We start from the raw sequence: 17,145 nt of genomic DNA, 5'->3' as shown, positions 1-17,145 counted from the left end.
CGGAGAGATCTCCTACCCCTTCAATCTGCATCAACACCACCATGATGAGAAGGGAGTAGTCCACCTCTGGACTATGGGTTTCTGGCAGTACCGTGGTCTATCTCTCTCTTGTTCTACCATTGTATTAGCACCATATGAGTTGCCCAACATGATTATGATCATCTATGTAATTCCTTTTGTGTTGGGTCTCTTTTCTATGAGTTGATATTTGAGATTGGAATCCTCTTTTGTCTGAGATGAATAAGTAAATGCATATTATGTACCCCTTCTTAAGTACTTGTTTTTATCCAACTTGTATGAGAGAAGATTTGTGGGGAACGTGTGTGTTAGATGGAGTAACATGGGGGTAGTGATTGAATAGTGTCACAAAATTCAATATCTACTTTGGTTTTTACCTTTCTTTTGTTGCCTCACTAAGGGATTAGTGGATACATGTGTTGTAGTTTCATCTAGTGACATTCTAGGTCATCTTGTTAAATCAAGGTAGTATATTTGAGATCCAAACATTATGTCAAAGTTATTAAAGCTATTCTCCGATCTTAAATATCGGATTGCTTGGAGTTTTCCCTTTCTTAAATACCTCCATTTGTCGAACCGACAAAGGCTTGGTGAAACCATCAGCAACTTGGTCACCTCTAGGAACAAATCTGATATCCAACTGCTTATTAGCAACTCTCTCTCGGACAAAATGATAATCCACTTCTATATACTTTGTTCTAGCATGAAACACCAGATTAGATGATAAATATGTAGCACCAAGATTATCGCACCATAAGGATGCTGCCTTCGGATGCTCTATTCCCAATCCAATCAACGAAGTCGGAACCCATATTACTTCATCTGTTGCATTTTTCAAAGATTTATACTAAGTTTCAGTACTTGACCTAGACATTGTGACTTGCTTTCGAGCACTCCAAGATATGAGATTGTCGCCTAAAAGAGAATTTTCTTTACTGAAAAGGTACGTCCAAAGCTGGTTCAAATTCAATGCAGCACATGTTAAACTAGTAAGTCCGTCTCGAGGCACATTGATCTCTGCATACATGGTATGGTTGTTGCATTCGACTAGATTTGATTTAAGACGTCGTTCCTTTTCTTATAAAGAATAGTCGGAAGCAAATTCTTGAGTAACCTGAGAGAAACCTCACCATGAACTTTCGCAAAGAATGGGCATATAAATATCTGCTGATACAAGTACCACGCATGCCAACTAGATGTGCCCATTCTGGAAAACACATATCAAAACGTCGAAGTTTTGTGAAAACATATGGGGTCTACATCTACATATTTTATGCGTGCATATAAAGTTTCACGGAAAAGAAAAGATACTCCTTCAGTTCCATTGAATAAAGCCTACATTTTTATAAAAGTCAACCTAAGTAAAATTTGGCCAATTTTTTTAGAAATAACTATTAAGAATTATGGTATTATATAGATATCATATTTAAATATATTTCGTGATGTATATAACGATATTGATTTTGGATTGCACATATTAATTACTTTTTAAAAAAACTTGGTCAAACTTTACTTAATTTTTCTTTTGAAAAAAATATAATCCTATTCAGTAGAACGAAAGTAGTAGTTTTCGCGACCTTTGTAAAGAAAAAGAAAAAGAATTAGTGCCACAAAATGACTTTTCACGATACTTTTTCTTTGCCTTTTACCTACGGCTCTACATATGTTTGTTCTTACTAAATGTTTCATGACATGTACAGGATACATATATGTAATTCTCAAAAAGAAATGTTTTAGACGTTTTAAAATTCGTTTTCCATGATGGGAGCATTTACTCCCGTGAGCCAAAATGTCATATCCCTAAAAGAGACTTTCCTTTATCAACAGGCATCTCCAACCCCGCTTTTAATTCAACGCAGAACGTGGTAATTAAGCCTCTAAATTGCTCTCGAGGCACATTCATTTCTGCATATATACATCGCATAGTTGTTTCATGGACTAAATTCACTTAAAGATGGTGATGTCCGAGCCTTCTCTTAAAAGGGGCAGTTGGAATGAGATGCTTCATCAACTCGGGAGAAAGCTCAGCGTGAACTTTCGCAAAGAAGAGGCAATACATATCAAGTACTTCCTCCATCCCATGAGACATGTTGAAGGTTTGTCAAAATTTAGATGTATGTAGATACTATTCAGTGTTTAGATAAATTTTAGATAAGTTTGATGGGACGGAGGAAATATCATGCATACCAACCACATGTACAAGCTAGTATAGAATTTCTTTGGCAATGGATGTGAAACTGGGCCACCATTGTGTAGTAGGAGCTCACATTTTAGGTCTGAGTTTGGGAGGCATCCAAGAATGCAGCAGCACCAGGGGTCACTTGTTGACTTCATTTTGTGATTCTTATGTAGGAGTATCGCAAATGGAGAGTTGTTGACGTAATTTGTTTGTTCGACTATCATCCTCCGAGAGCTATATATTGATCTGGCAGGAACGAACAAACTATGTCGCTCAACTAACATCAGTATTGATCTGGCAGGAACGAACAAACTATGTCGCTCAACTAACATCAGTGCATCGTGCTGTTTAAGGGACAAAGAATGTAAATTCAGAGAGCAAACTGCTCCTAGCCCTAGATTACTCGAGCTTTTATACTTAGAAGTTTCCAGATCTGCAGTTCCCTCTTCCGCCGGCAGCTCAGCATTTGCCAGGCAGCTTCTCCTCTCCATCATTTATCTCATGGTCTTCTTTGCTTCTTCCTCCTATGTTGGTCATTGCCATCTCGATATTTTTCTTGGTCGAGTTTCTCTTTATTTTTTCTGTGGTGGGGCTTTCCTAAGTGATGATTACACATATTAGATGACACGCCCGAAATCCATGAACTTCCCGTCTGAACAAATCGAGGCATTTGTCTCAGGAAAGAAAGCTACTCCCTCTTGCTTCCTGTATTCTCGTTTACAGTACATGGCACTTTCTTGATTTCTTTGTAAATGGTTTTCAAGTTAGAAACATTGGTTACCGTTTCCAGCCACTCAAGTTTGTGTGTGTGTGTGTGTTTTTTTTTTTTTTTTTTTTTTTTTGCATGTCCTCGTGTCCAGAAGAGGGATTTTTTTTGTTCTCTTCAACTTTTCGAATGGGATTATTTTCTTATTTTTCGAGATGGACCAGCGAGCCATGCAGGCATGCAGAAGTGAACCAGTGATAGACAAAAAAAAAACAACGGATCGTAAGATCATGAGGTTTGCCATGTGACAAACCAATGAACCATGATTGATTTCAAGCACTGTTGAGCTTGTTTTACCTTTTGTCCCAGTTTTTGTTTTGTCTTTCACTCACGGCGTCAAAAATGAAGTATCACATCTCAATCAGTCACCGACCTCAACCGTGGGCATTTCAGCTTCTGAATGTACCAAGTCAATGAAGCCAATCTGATATGTTAGCCGTCAATAGGCAGCTTAATGTCTATCAGCGCAAACAAAATAAAGAAGACCAACGTGAACCTTTGCCCAAGTGAAGCTGGCCACAGTAAAGTTGGATTGCTAGCTTTACGCGCACACCAGGAATTCAGAGCAGAGGAACTCACAAGAGAGACGTGAACAAGAAACTTTTTGGCGTTTCAGTATTCCTGATAATCATGCACACATTTCTCCAGACTTGTTACATTCATACTCCTTTGCACCAACAGAGAAGCTGGTTTGAGATCCTGATTTAAGGATGCAACAGCTCACATCCTCTTCTATACAAGGGCCACACGCACATACAATTTGACAAGGAAACATACACAGAACTCTAACAAGGCCTAAGAAAAAGTGGATCTACAAAATTAATAGAATGAATTAAATATAGATTAGCTACTGCACTGTGAAATGATACATGGCACTGTACTCGTTGTATCTAAAAGGTGGCGAGGACATCCCTCATTTCGGCAACCGGCATTATGGGCTCGTTTCCATAGATTCGTGTTACCATCTGGACAAAGCTCTCGTACTTGTCCAAAAACTCTTTCTGCAAACATCGTGAAGGTAACATTCAAAAAACATGAGTGATCATAACATTTTGCAGCCTCCTAAACAAACCGTACTGTGTATTAAACCCACGTCGTCACATAACTCTAATGATTGACCTTGCTGCTCTAGAAAATCATAAACCAATCCATAATTTCAAACAAGCAAATTAATAGGGCAATATTAAGCCGCATACCTTGCATTTATCCCATAGCGAGGGAAACAATTCATCAGAAGTCAATGTCTTTTGTAATCTCCTATACATGGCACCAATCGATTTGTCAATCTGCACAGTTTTAGAATTTCATGAGGAAACATTGTCGACATGTTACACCACCATCTGAGCAAAATAGAATATGAGGCATGAAACTGTGATCAATATATTCCAAATATTTATGGCATGGCCAATATGCACTGTGAAACATACTGGACATGTTTAAGCCACATTTGAAAAGGGCATGCACCAAGTGCAGAAAAAATGAGTTAGGAACCCAAATACAACACAATAGGAACCCTTCCAAATCAACAGAATTACACTGCATGCTCTTGTACATATCGAATTAAACCATCGACCATTCAGAACATGCAAATTCCAAAAGAACATGCCAGTTTCATTTGACCAAAAATGAATGGCCCCAATCACGATGGCAAGATGCTCAGTCTTTGGGCTATTTCTATTTTGAAGAAATAAAAATCTGTTATTGGTATGGAAGTACATGCGAGGACAACCCTATCTACCACTCAGGCATAAAAGCTCATCATTTTTTTAAAACGTCAATGACGAGTTTCTGCTCTCTACAATTTGTTTAGTAGAAAGCACAGAAATACATTGCAGTCGTGAAACAACTTCAGTGTCTACTTACCCCAGATAAACTTGATTTCAGCACCCTCCTTAGATCAGTTTTTGACAACCCAAGCTGGAAAGGGATCTGTGGAGTTCAAGATAGAAAAAATAGTCATTCCGTTAAAACAATGGCAGGGATATTGGATATCAAGCAATCAGAACTTAACAGAATGCAGGAAAAGCATGCGAATAACTATGTAACAAAACCCGTGGCCTTTTCGTTTCTTCTTGGTCTCCTCAAGTCAGGGCTATCCATGCCAAGAGACCTTTCCACAACTGGTTTGCTTGAAAGCAGAAGAGGGATTTTCCGGTTGGGCATGACATTTGGGGTTGCCCCCTACAGGGTCCGGAGGCCACCCTTAGGTTTAGCTAAAAACAAATCGAGAAAACGCAATGGCATGCGTTTCTTTTCATTGCATGGAAGAGTTTGTTACAGATTCACACCTCCTAGGAGGCTGTTTTACAGTTTGGGATTGGAAAATTCTCTTGTACTCATTTGCATTGTTGATGGGATACTTCAGTACTTTACTCTGCTCAACCCCCAACAACCACCACAAATCCTTCAGTTTTGTTGTGTTATATGGCCATGGGCAGTCTCCCTATAACTATTGACAGATTACGTTACTAGATTAATTGTTATACTTGTCCAAGCATTACTACTAACTGATAACAACCTTTGAAACTGCTGAATAGGGCAGGAACCAACTGGATCCTATTAAACCCATCAACTTAATGGTTATTAGGGCTGCAAGCAGTAGAACTAGCGGGACGGATTGGTTTCCGATGAGTGCAATTCATCCAGAGTTAGGATCGACGGCTGCAGCACAACTTAAACTAGACAATGACTTTTGCGGGATATGCGGAATCCTGCATGTGCAACCCTAATGGTTATGATAGTTGCAAGAATTTTGTATCTCTAAATGCAACAAGTATTGTGAAGACTGTGTTTCGTAGCAGACTAAAAAGGCACATTTTCTAATCCCTCAAGCATGCCAGCTTAAACAAAATAAGTTCGGTTCAGGATTGCTAGCTAGGTTTGGAAACCATGGAGGATAGTAGAGCACTTAAAAGTCCAAAACAGAAATTATGTTACGAAGTTAGCTCACCTCCTCAGCAGCTATTGTGTATGTCAATTCATCGACTTTTCGAGAAAACTGAAACAGCCTCTCAAATTGCTGCCAACAAAAATAAGGATGATCTTAGATTTGAAAGTAAGAAAGAAAGGAAAATCCATGGCAAGTAGAATTTAACTGTGTTTACTTACAAGATAAATGAGCGAGCTGATATGGCGAGTGCAGGCTTGTTCATAAGATTCACTAGCCTGGTGGTAGAACTTCGCAAGAGTTGGCACAACATTAGCCAGGTCATAAAGACTGCATAAAACACAAGTATTTCGTTAGTCTCCTAGAACGACCTTTGATGCTAAAAATAATCGGCTAAGATTTAAGAGACAATGAAGAGTAACCTGTTCTGAAAAGCAGCATAATTCTCGATTAGTACAATATCCGCAGTTTTAGGATCACCTTGTGCAATTTTCTCCAAAGTTGTGAACATTGTGCTAACCTATACCACAGTACAAGGAGCAATTCATTCATAAATCAACAGACTAGTGAAATATATATTTATCAAGGGAAGTATAATTTATACACCTACAAAATATGCAAGTACAAACTGGCGATTTCCTAAAAGCAAAATAGGACTGAAACTAGTTCAATCAATAAGGCATAAATTTACTAGCAACATAGAGAATACCGAAAAAATTAGTTGCAATACTAGAAGAAGTTATACTCACTAGCTTTGTGTATGCTTTATCAATTAAGTCTCTAGATTGTCCTTGAATATATTGCTCCATCCGTGACGCGAGGACAGCAAATCTAAATAAAGAGAAGATCATAAAATGATCAGATCTTAGTTTGTTTATGTTAGCAAATAGATACAAAACAAACAACTATAGCAAAGAAGGTTCCATCAGTATGTCTGTAACCAAATATCTAAAGTAGCATTAAATTATAGCACCATGCTATTAGGGATGAGGAATGTATATGCATATTGTCCTTTATAATGCCAATTCATCAAGTTAAGTACCTCGGGATGTAAGCTAGAATTCCCGTTTGACGCACATTTCTTTCATTACGCTCAATTTGATGGCACGCTTCATCAATGAACTGGAATCAGATTAGAACCAAAAGGTATCAGTAAGGAGTAGACAGAAAGCTAATCTCTACTAAATAACTATAATGTAGCTTTTCAGCCTCAACAGGAGCACTAACCCTGCCAAATTGTACTGATATTCTTGACTCCAGGTCATCAAGTAGTTTGCGAACAAATCCTGCAGCATCAGCTTTCTGACCCGAAAGGTAACGTTCTGTAATACCATGCATTGAAATGCAACGCAAGGGATCAATCTTGTATGCCCAATCTACAACAGCATAGAAGTCTTCCTGGAAAAGACGGGAATAAAATTATACTCTTCAATCAATAAAAGGAGGGTGTAATACTTCATAAGCAGCTGGTTATGTTAAACGGATTGTGCATTTGACTTGCATAATAGAACTACTCCCTTTTGGTCTTAGAAACTGAATTTTCTTTTGTTCTAGTTCCGTTTCAACATATCATGAAATATACCTGGATTCCATCAAGTAGTTCTTGAAGAGCATCATTCAGTGTACCCAGTTCCACAGATGTATTATCTGGAAATAGAATTGTAACAGATTGCACACTATAGTTATTTGAGAGAAAAGGAGTGTGTACATTCCTCAGCACAGGATGAGAACAGTACCTGGCTTGATATCATTGCCATCCGGATCCATAAGATTCAGGTCGTCATCATCTGGGTCATTTGCTCCAGATCTGTTCTTGTTAACATTAGGAGCACCAGCTGGAACAAGTGCAGGTACTTCAAAGCACATAAAATGTGCAAAAAAGGAACTCTGCAAATGTAATATTCATTAGTTTGTCTGAAAGCCAAACAAGTATAATAAGTAGCTGCATTCAAGGATAATAAGTATAACCTCATCCACAAGAAGCGGGATAAATATTGTAAGCATCTTTGAGTATGCATCAGATACTGTTGAAGTATCAGCACTACTGCCATTCTGGCCACCACTATTAGAACCTTCAAGCCAAACAGCTGGATTTTTGGGTGCTTTGGTACTTGCACGAAGTTCATTGGCAAATTCACGTGCCTGAATCAAATTACATGAAAAAACAATTATATAGTATACAACTTGCGAACTGGAAGAGCTTGACGCACATTATAAATCGAGCATAACTGAAGATAAGGTGCAAAATGAGCATATCAAAACTAAAAACAGTAGGTAGAATGTAAAAGTGCAAAGGAAACATATATTCCCCTGACCTCTCGACGAAGTAGCAAATTAAGAGAAACACAGTATGCCTTCCTTAAGGGGCCTAAACAGCTCTTGTCCAGACTCTGCGCACAAATGAGCAACCATAAATGTGAGAAATGGGACTGATGTGAATATATAACAATCTGACATATTAGCAATGAAAACTAGGAGGATTGGGACCTTTAAGTGCTGAAGAAGTCGGGCATAAGTCCTGCATTTGTACCTTAGGTCTGCGTGATCAGGCCGCTTCAATTGCCCTCGCTACTTTCAGTTCAAAGTGAATATCTAAGTCATCCGACCCAAAAAAGTGGAAGATGTAATAAATTACTGCAAACAATGAGGCTATCACGAAACCTGAGAAAAGTAGCTTTTGTCACTTATCATAAAGTCCACCAAGCTAGAGAAGTAGTTCCTCAAGAACTCTGATGCTCGTCGAACAAAAGTTAATTTCAGCTTCTCCAGTTCTGCTCTTTTTTCCCTAACCTGAAAGCATTTAAGAAGTTACTTTATTTCTGGTTTGGAGTTGCAGAATCATACATGAACTTAATGCAACGGACGTAAAACTTAAATTGGGTGCTCATCTGAAACATCAGGTCCCAAATACTCAACCCATCAATGGTATTCTGAGACAAAATATTTTAGTATCAAAAGCTTCTGCAACTCTGTTCCTTTGCCAATATAACCAATTCAAATTGCAGCTACGGTTTATTCGATGTTCAGGTTGTCACTATTCCATCATTAACATGATAAAAAAAAATGTACTGGGCTTGGTAAAAAACTATGAAGAAATGCTATAATAACCGAAACAAGGGTACAGCGGGAGATAACTTACAGCCCGCATGTTAACATAGGAGGGGTCCAAATTTGGCACTTCAAGGGAGCGAATGGCCCCAGTCAACCATTCACAAGCCTCAACATTTTTCAGCATCCGTGATTCTTCAAATGAACCTCCGGTTAATGATGCTGCAAACTGCATTTTATTTCAATGAAATAATGAATATTAGACATCATAAATTCACTATGGGAGATGAATATCCTTCCTCTCTGAACCATACCTCCTGTGGAATTCGCAGCCGCTCAAGCAATTTCTCCAGCTCTTCGACAAGTCCTTTATTATTTACAGATTGCATCTCCAAGCCATTATTACGCGATTCAATCTGCAAAATATGAGCATAATAAGGAATATTGTCAAACAAAATAGCAAGCTGATATTATAATAACAATAAAACATGGATCTTTCACTATTTGTGAGATATGTTAAATAAATTTTCTTACAGATACTGGTAAGGGAAATGTCACAGACTACAGTTCACCGATAGAACCAACAAACACATAACACAATGTCACACAGGATCACAAAACAAAAATGAGAATGCTCTGTTTGCAACTGGGACAATGGGAAAAGGATTAATTCCTTGTTATTCAAAGTTGTGTTCTCCACATTTTGAGGGAGCCTGAAACTGATTACAAGTGTCCCATGGTCATACCCAAAAAAGGATCTTTCCCAGAGTATGAAACAAGTACAAGGAGGCAGTTCTGCCAGTAATGTATATCGAAAAAAGTTACTGCCAGTAACAGGATAAACCAGTTGGAGCAATTAAGACGGTTAAAGCAGCTCATATATTTCAACAGGTTACTGCCAGCTGTGATTTGTGAAATAGTAAGGTTTACACTAATTCTTTTGGGTGGAATCACATTTCAGTGTCATAAGCGAAGTTCCATGGACTAGAAATAATCTACTGTTATGAACACGAGCTCTGCAAGGATGTATGCTATAACTAGCAGCCTTATACTTATGCATTAAGAAAGGCACACATATGAGGCTGCAGCCTTATAGTGGACTCACACACTTCTGCCTCATATATGTCTTTAGAAAGTGTCATAGGAAAGAGTTTACTAGTGATTTGTGTCGGGGTCGGCCGAGTGGCAGTTAGGAGTGGGCAGAAAAGCCGATGACCGAAAACTGAACCCAAAAAGGCCGAGAAGAGAAACAAAAAAACTGAGACCAGACACAAATTAATTTGGGTAGCAGATATGAATGATTCAATTCAATTCGGTAAGCAAGTTCCGGTAACCGATTTAACCAAAACGACCAAAACATAATTATCCGAGGCCTGAACCCACCCATAAGTCCATCGCAAATTAGGCCCGTGCTGCCCAACCCACAGGCCACAGCCATACACATCTCGGCTTTCCTCCCCACTCGGCCACTACCCACCCGACCACTACTAGCACCACAGGCAACCCTAGGCACCGCAGCCCGCACTAGCCACCAGCCCGCAACACCGCTGGACACCTGGACGCTGCCTCATTGATCGCCCGCCACCTGCTGCTATTCTCCAAGGGGCAGGGGTGCATGAGCCAGACAGCAAACACGTCCCCAAGCACGACCGACAGCGTCAACAAAAACCAAACATTCCTACAACATGAATCTCTTCCAAGCTTTATTCTTCGAAATTTCGTACTTAGTACTGTCCAATTTTGGTGCTGACAAACACCAACAGTGCAACACACGGTCCAGTCATGACGGAATGCCCACCAGGAGTGGCAGTGGTCTGTGCTCTTTCAGGCAAAGACATCAGAAGTGTCTTACCAGCTCGAAGACTTCCAGTGCAAGCTTCTTGTGCAGGAACTGATAGTTCCAGGCTTTGATTTTTTTACGCGATATGTAACTCACCGCTTATCTTGGCACTTTCTGGTGAGATTTTTGTTTGGTCTTTGTAATAATTTGGCTGCGTGCATCCTTAGTTGGTGCAGAGGCCAGGGGTAATAAAGCTTCCATTTTCTAAAAAAGCTACCTTGCTTTGTGCTTGATACATTTGCTCTTTGTATGTATCTGTACAAACATGATTAAAATTATAAGGAGTACTTTTCACTTGGAAAGGTCAGGTTTCTGGTTGGGTTAGGAGTCAAATTGTCTATGTGTATCAAGTCAATCATATTTCTAAACAGCTACCGTGTAAGCCTTTTAATCAAGCAATGAAGAACCAATAGTTCAATTAAGCCTGTCCTGTTATCATCGCAGGAAACAGGCAATGTGGCAGCTAGATGAGGGCGAGCCCCTACCCGGTCTTTGGACCCTTACTAAGCCAGACCATAGCATCCAAAATCAAAGGGGGGAAACCAGCAGAACATGCCAGCTAATGACTAAAATTAGACAGTTTCAGTTCATGGTATATTCTGCAAGAGTGCTAAGTGTTTGCTTCGAGATAATTTAATCTCCAAACCATTTTGATATCATACTAGCAACTGTTCAGGATTAGTACTAGTTGCCACAGAAACCATACTCCAGCCAACTAGCTACATTCCTTGGAGTCAAAGCAAAAGGGCCAATTCTGAACTCGACTCAGTAATATTGTGGTTGCCAAACATGTCAATTGGATGGATTGGTATATTCTTCACTTCCAAATGACATCTACAACTTATCATATAGATTTTATGAAGCATACCGATGAAATATCTTCTCTCATATGTCTCAGCTTCAGATTGAAAATCCGCAACCACTCATCCATATCATCTATGGCTGCACTAGCAGAATCCAGACCCTGCAAAACCTGCAAAATCAAGCAGTTGTCAGTCAATGGAATAAAAGTGTGATAGAAGAATCAACAATCATGATTTTAAATAAGTGACATACACAGCAGGGCAGTTTGATACCACAGAAAATCCATTAGCGTTGCAAAGAAATTTGATGACAGAAAGTAAATAATATAGAATGATATACCTCCTCTACTAAAGGCTCACTTTCCAGTAACTGATAGACATTAGCTGCTTCCAAAGCAACAAGCTCCTGCTTCAATCTCTCAGAGAAAGCATCGGCTTCACCTATTCCCATAACATACCTGCATCATCTAGACATGTCAAATATGTGCTGCCAAGAAGTCAGCAATGCTACGTTGAAACAAGAAATAGAACATAAATTAATTAGTAGATATGCAGCTTTAAATATCATAAATTAAGCTTGACAGAAAAACTTTGCTACAAAAAATTAATATGATAAGTAATAGCTACATTATACGGTTTGAGAATCTGTGTGAATTGGAAAAGAAAACTCAATGTAAGATATAACGGGTTCTTACGTGTCGAGAAGTGCCTCCATGTCCTCCTCCTCATCCTTTGCTTGAGACACAAGATCATTTTCGACAGTAACTGTTACTGTTACTTTCCTCTCAGTTTGAGTAACAACAGATGTTTCTTGGCCATCTTGGTTACTCACTTGGTTATCTAGTGTCAATGCATTTTCCTACAAAAGATAATTTAAAAAATATCAAGCCGGCAACAATTAGAGTGCCTCAGTTTGTACAGAAAAAACTATCGTCAGCTTGAAAGGAGAGGGCGGCGGGTACAAGGGAAGGTCATAAGCAGGTCTTGGTAATAGGAAACAAAGTTTTATATGCACCTTTGCCCAGAGAGCTAACTCCACAATATCAATCCCAACAACTTTCGGAAGATAACTAAGTATCTCTTTGCACATGTTCAAGATACAAAAAAGTAGGCGATTTCTGCAAAATAAATAACAATCAATTGTCAAAGGTCTCCTAGGTCAACACATGAATGTGATGTACCTTAACCTTACCATCCACATGGACACATGTTAGTCTTTTACTTTTAGTCTTTTGTAATGTATAAACCTGACTGGGTAGCTCAACATGACGATAGAAAGCAAACAGACATTACATATGTACAGTTCAGTTTATATATAGTGCCAGGCAAATACAGCGCAAAGAAGATGCAAAAAAGTTATTGAAAAATAATAGTTAAAAGCAGAGTAGATAGCACTTAAGAAAGAGAACTCTATTTATTGTTTGCTAAATTTAAAATAGGAGGCAAAACCAGCTAACCAAAAGTAACAAATCTAACACCACAGAGCAAACTTTCTAGGAAACAACCTGTCATCAATGTTTCGCATTGTCCATTGTGGAGGGGCAACAGTCTGACTCCTAAGGTTATCAAACCCCTGCAGTGCAGGTTATCAAAGAGTTAGAACTTAGAAGTGGATATAACAAATAGCTCTTTAACTACTGAACAGAAGAAGAATGCAAGGGGGAGCTGAAGTACCAGAACAAATGTGCAACCACTAGGATCACTTGAAATAACCTCCACCTTTGTAAGATGTTTCAACTTGTAAAGTTTGGCCGGCTGAAGCAAAAGGGTCAGGTTAAGTTTCTATCAGAAGACCGAAAGAGTGGAGGAGAAGTACCACCACAGAACATAGTGCAAATCCGTTATCCGGTTGGTTGATGATGCGTATTATAATCAGATAGTAGGAATGTTCATGCACTATCATGAATCATAAGGTAGACAATGATTGAAAGGTAAATGTGCATATGCACCATTAGCAAAAAAATACTAGACAAATCAAACAGTTTTTAATCTGGTGGACAACAGTATAAAGCTATCACATAACTAATGCCACTACGCAAGACACTGTGAAACGAACCTCGAGAACTGCCCCTGATGAATATTTCAATACTCGGAGAAAAGCTTTATTTGCCTCGCCTTTTGATGAATGTTTAGCTGCATGAAGTTGGTACTGTTTAGCAGGTGTTGTAAAATCTTGTATAATAGAATAGTTATTACCTAGAAGTTTCCTAGCACAGAGCAATTGAGCCATAATCAAAGGTCATCAAAGCTACAGCTGATAAATAAAAATATTAACCAATCTCCACCACTAAAGAAACTAACAATGCATCTTTTTGTACATATCTTAAGTGCGGACAACCGTGACTGACGTACAGCTAACTGATTGCAGTTAACGAGTGAGGCAGGGATTAACTCCGAAAAGAAAATCTGTTCGAATTAGACTATATTCTTGAATCAATCCGATTAACCTGCTGCAGCGAATCTCTCCTGGGACCAACAATTGAACAGCAACTAAGGGTGAAGCGCACCAAACAGAAATTACATTATGCGATTTGAACATGCCGCCCATTGTGACACAACACTGAACCAATCCAAACCAACTCTGAGCACTCAATAGTGTGCTTCAAACAAAAAGAAGTCACCACTGGGATCAGAGCCATCTAGATCATCGTCTTCCTTTCGAACAGTTCCATGTGACAAATTCCTGACTAAGATATGGATTTATGTATTTAAATTTTTAATCCTACCATAAATGTTGTGAACCCAAAATTGCACTGGCAATCCTACAAGCAACCCAGCAGTCTCTGTCAAAAGACCAAAATAGAAACTATGTGGGGAAACATAACTCGGATCCTGTACTTATATGAATAAATTTTGAAGGCCAGTTTGGGAACCCTATGCTAGCGTGGATCGTTCAACTACGGATTGTTGAAAGAGACTGTCTGGGTAATCTGGACTGGAGAACTCCTGGGTCGATCAATTTCATCCACGGGTAGAAAATATGTACCTTCCAAGTCCCTAACCCGCTTTGTGAGAAAATATGGCAGAGACTTTCTAACAGTGCAACAAATCAGGTGCACAAGGCCCAACTGGTGAACAAATAAAATAATTATCTGATGCCATCCAATCCCATTCATGCACCCTAAGACCAACAATGGCACGTTACACGCCATCCACACATTCTGGATTTGATCCCAATACAAGGCATTCATGTTGGAATGCTTCCATGGGCTGACTTGGGAACTTTCTTGAAAATTTTCCTTTATTTCCTTTCTGCTAGGTCAGTTTGACCTCTAGTAATTTTTTCCATTCATAACTATGCTGCTCCTTGTTACTGCACACTGCAAATGATATATTTTGGCAAGTCGAGTGCACAAACATGTTTATTTTTATGTTGCAGAGCAGGCAGAAGCCGTTGTCCATGCAGGGCAGGTGGGACGGAATCGTGTTGGATGAGTTTGTGTACCGATTTGAGGCTTGTGCGCCTGATAGGTTGCCCTCTAACAACGATGACCATCTCGTCTCACATGTTGCGAGTGCTCATTGTCATCTCTGACCAACTGCACTAGCTCGAACGAACTGTGGCTCACATGGATTTAGCTAATTAGCTCCAGCACACAGCTCGGCCGACTCTAGCTATAATCTGCTGCATTGCTAAGTTTTTGCAACCGACCCATGTACTAGTTTCTCTGGATGGTGAGAGCTGTAATAAGTGGCAAGTTCTTCGTGTGTGTGCACACTGGATGGATCTGGCTAGTGAGTGAATGTAGGCTACTTCGAGTGCATCAGCTGCAGCCCCAGGTTCAGATATATATTTAGTTATGTGTCATTGCAGGCTTGCAGCATGCGCTGGGATTTTGCTTAGGGCTTGCTTCAGTGCGACATGCATGAAAGTTGACTAGGTTTGGTTATTTTGAGCTGACCGCGTCAAATAGGTGAAATGGATCTAGATACTCTGGTGAAACCAGCGCCAGGCATAGTGATCTATAGAACCAGACCAAGCGCAGGTACAATCATTAGTTCGATCCAAGCTACCAAGATCACAGCAACGGCCTCCTAATAAGAGTCATAAATGGAGAACAGCAAAATACAGCACCAAACAAGTTGCTGGTTGAAGTAGGTACCTTCTCTAGTCAACGAAATCAGCGCCGCGCTAAGCGGCTACCCCCAAGCCAAGCCCAACCCTGGCGGCAGCAGGAAGCAAAGCAGAATCGAAGCAGCGCGCAGCAAGCTAGGCAGCAACCAGCGCGAGGGGGGAGAGGGGGGGTTAAAGGAAGGAAGGAAGCAACTGACAGGTGAGTGCGAGTACGCGTGGCTTGGCGAGTCGTCCGAGCTTCTCGAAGATGCCGCGGCCCTTGGCGACGCGGATGGAGAAGGTGACCTCCTCGCCGCGCGCGCCCGAGGCGGCCACGGCCGCCGCGCAGGCCCGGCGCAGCTCCGCGTCGTCCGCGCTGGACTTGGCCATTCTTACGCGCGCCGCTCCTCTTCGCCGGCCCGCCGATCTGATGGGAGGGAGCAGGTGGGGGGGAGCGGAAGGGGTCAGGGGAACGGAACTGGTTGGTAAGAGAAGAGCAGCGTGCTGTGATTAGTATAGTCAGGAAATCATTTTCTTCTTCCTTTAGGACAGGCTGAGGCGAGGCGAGGGAGCCGCGGGCTGGGTTCAAGTTGACCTGGTTGGGACTTGCGGTGGAACCGGACGCGACTCACTCGGGCTCCCGTGGCTCCAGTCGGAAATCCTCTGTTTCTTCCGATACGCAGCGCCAGCGCATGTCCAAGGCGACATAAATTGTGTTCAACGCAACGGATGCTAAGCGATTCACGGTTAAAAAATGCATCCGACCACGCAAACACGGCCTAAATATGCGCCACCGATCAGACACCTCGTCCTGTCGCATGCGGCGTTCGAGAGCCTCCGCCAGATAGGACTTCCAGTGGACTCTCTCCGCCGCCACCATATCGGCGTGGTAGCGGGCCTTGTCCCTAGCCACTGCCGTCACCGCTTCGTCCCTAGCGGTGATGGCGTCCACCAGCTCACGGTTCTCCTGCCGCGCGAGCTCCGGTCCCCTCCGTGCCACCGAATCCACGTCGGAGCACAGGTACGCCCAACTCATGGCGAACGCATGTCTACGAGCTTCCTCCTCCGCAGGCGGAGCCCGCTGGTCGCAGCCAAACTAGAAGCGGAGGTGGTCATCCTCGTTGTCGTGGATCACGGCGTCCACGGGTGGGGCCGCCAGCAACGGAGGAGCCGCCACCGGAGATCTGCCATGGCCGCTGCCCGCGCCTCGGCGAGCTCCTCCCGGAGTTCCGCCATGGCCGCTGCTAACGCTCTAGCGCGCCATGTCGCCTCTGCCACCTGCCGTTGACGCTCTAGTGCACGCCCTGTCGCCTCCGCCTCCGCAACTTCCGCCTCAGTTCAGCTACTCGGCCTAAAGGGCGTCTGCGGCGAGCTGCTCCTCCTCGAACGCCTCTGTCCTGCGGAGCTCGGCGAGGTTTTGTCAACACCCGGATTTTTAAGTCCAGATGCCTATTATGCCATACATCGCAATCCCAGGAAGATTGTTTTTGCGAGACATAATAAGTTCATATCACAGCACATCATTCATTACAAACCATAATAGTCTTTCA

At 41.4% G+C, this 17,145-nt stretch overlaps 1 protein-coding gene across 1 annotated transcript; it reads right to left on the bottom strand.

Moving 5' to 3' along the window:
• Positions 1 to 3,552: 3,552 nt before the first annotated feature.
• LOC127293792 (exocyst complex component SEC3A) lies at positions 3,553 to 16,094 on the bottom strand. The gene is made up of 25 exons (XM_051323452.2): positions 15,814 to 16,094; positions 13,598 to 13,674; positions 13,216 to 13,296; positions 13,047 to 13,114; positions 12,557 to 12,659; positions 12,237 to 12,400; positions 11,882 to 11,999; positions 11,607 to 11,711; positions 9,213 to 9,314; positions 8,990 to 9,127; positions 8,512 to 8,640; positions 8,338 to 8,418; positions 8,166 to 8,240; positions 7,819 to 7,992; positions 7,587 to 7,737; positions 7,433 to 7,497; positions 7,078 to 7,248; positions 6,893 to 6,972; positions 6,600 to 6,681; positions 6,273 to 6,370; positions 6,072 to 6,180; positions 5,914 to 5,982; positions 4,827 to 4,892; positions 4,160 to 4,249; positions 3,553 to 3,964 (listed from the first exon to the last, which is right to left on the bottom strand). Exons 1-25 carry the CDS (start codon positions 15,983 to 15,985, stop codon positions 3,854 to 3,856), a joined length of 2,679 nt encoding a protein of 892 aa, XP_051179412.1. The 5' UTR covers positions 15,986 to 16,094; the 3' UTR covers positions 3,553 to 3,853.
• Positions 16,095 to 17,145: the final 1,051 nt, after the last annotated feature.

The sequence above is a fragment of the Lolium perenne genome, chromosome 4 (assembly GCF_019359855.2).
Source record: "Lolium perenne isolate Kyuss_39 chromosome 4, Kyuss_2.0, whole genome shotgun sequence".
Classification (NCBI taxonomy): domain Eukaryota; kingdom Viridiplantae; phylum Streptophyta; class Magnoliopsida; order Poales; family Poaceae; genus Lolium; species Lolium perenne.
This window is presented reverse-complemented; position numbering and strand designations above follow the sequence as displayed.

Coding starts and splice junctions, on each gene's coding strand:
- LOC127293792 (XM_051323452.2), bottom strand. CDS start 15,985: ATGGCCAAGTCCAGCGCGGACGACGCGGAGCTGCGCCGGGCCTGCGCG. Junction 13,115..13,215: donor GTGGTTGCACATTTGTTCTG/GTACTTCAGCTC, acceptor CCTGCACTGCAG/GGGTTTGATAACCTTAGGAG. Junction 6,371..6,599: donor ATAAAGCATACACAAAGCTA/GTGAGTATAACT, acceptor ACTGTGGTATAG/GTTAGCACAATGTTCACAAC.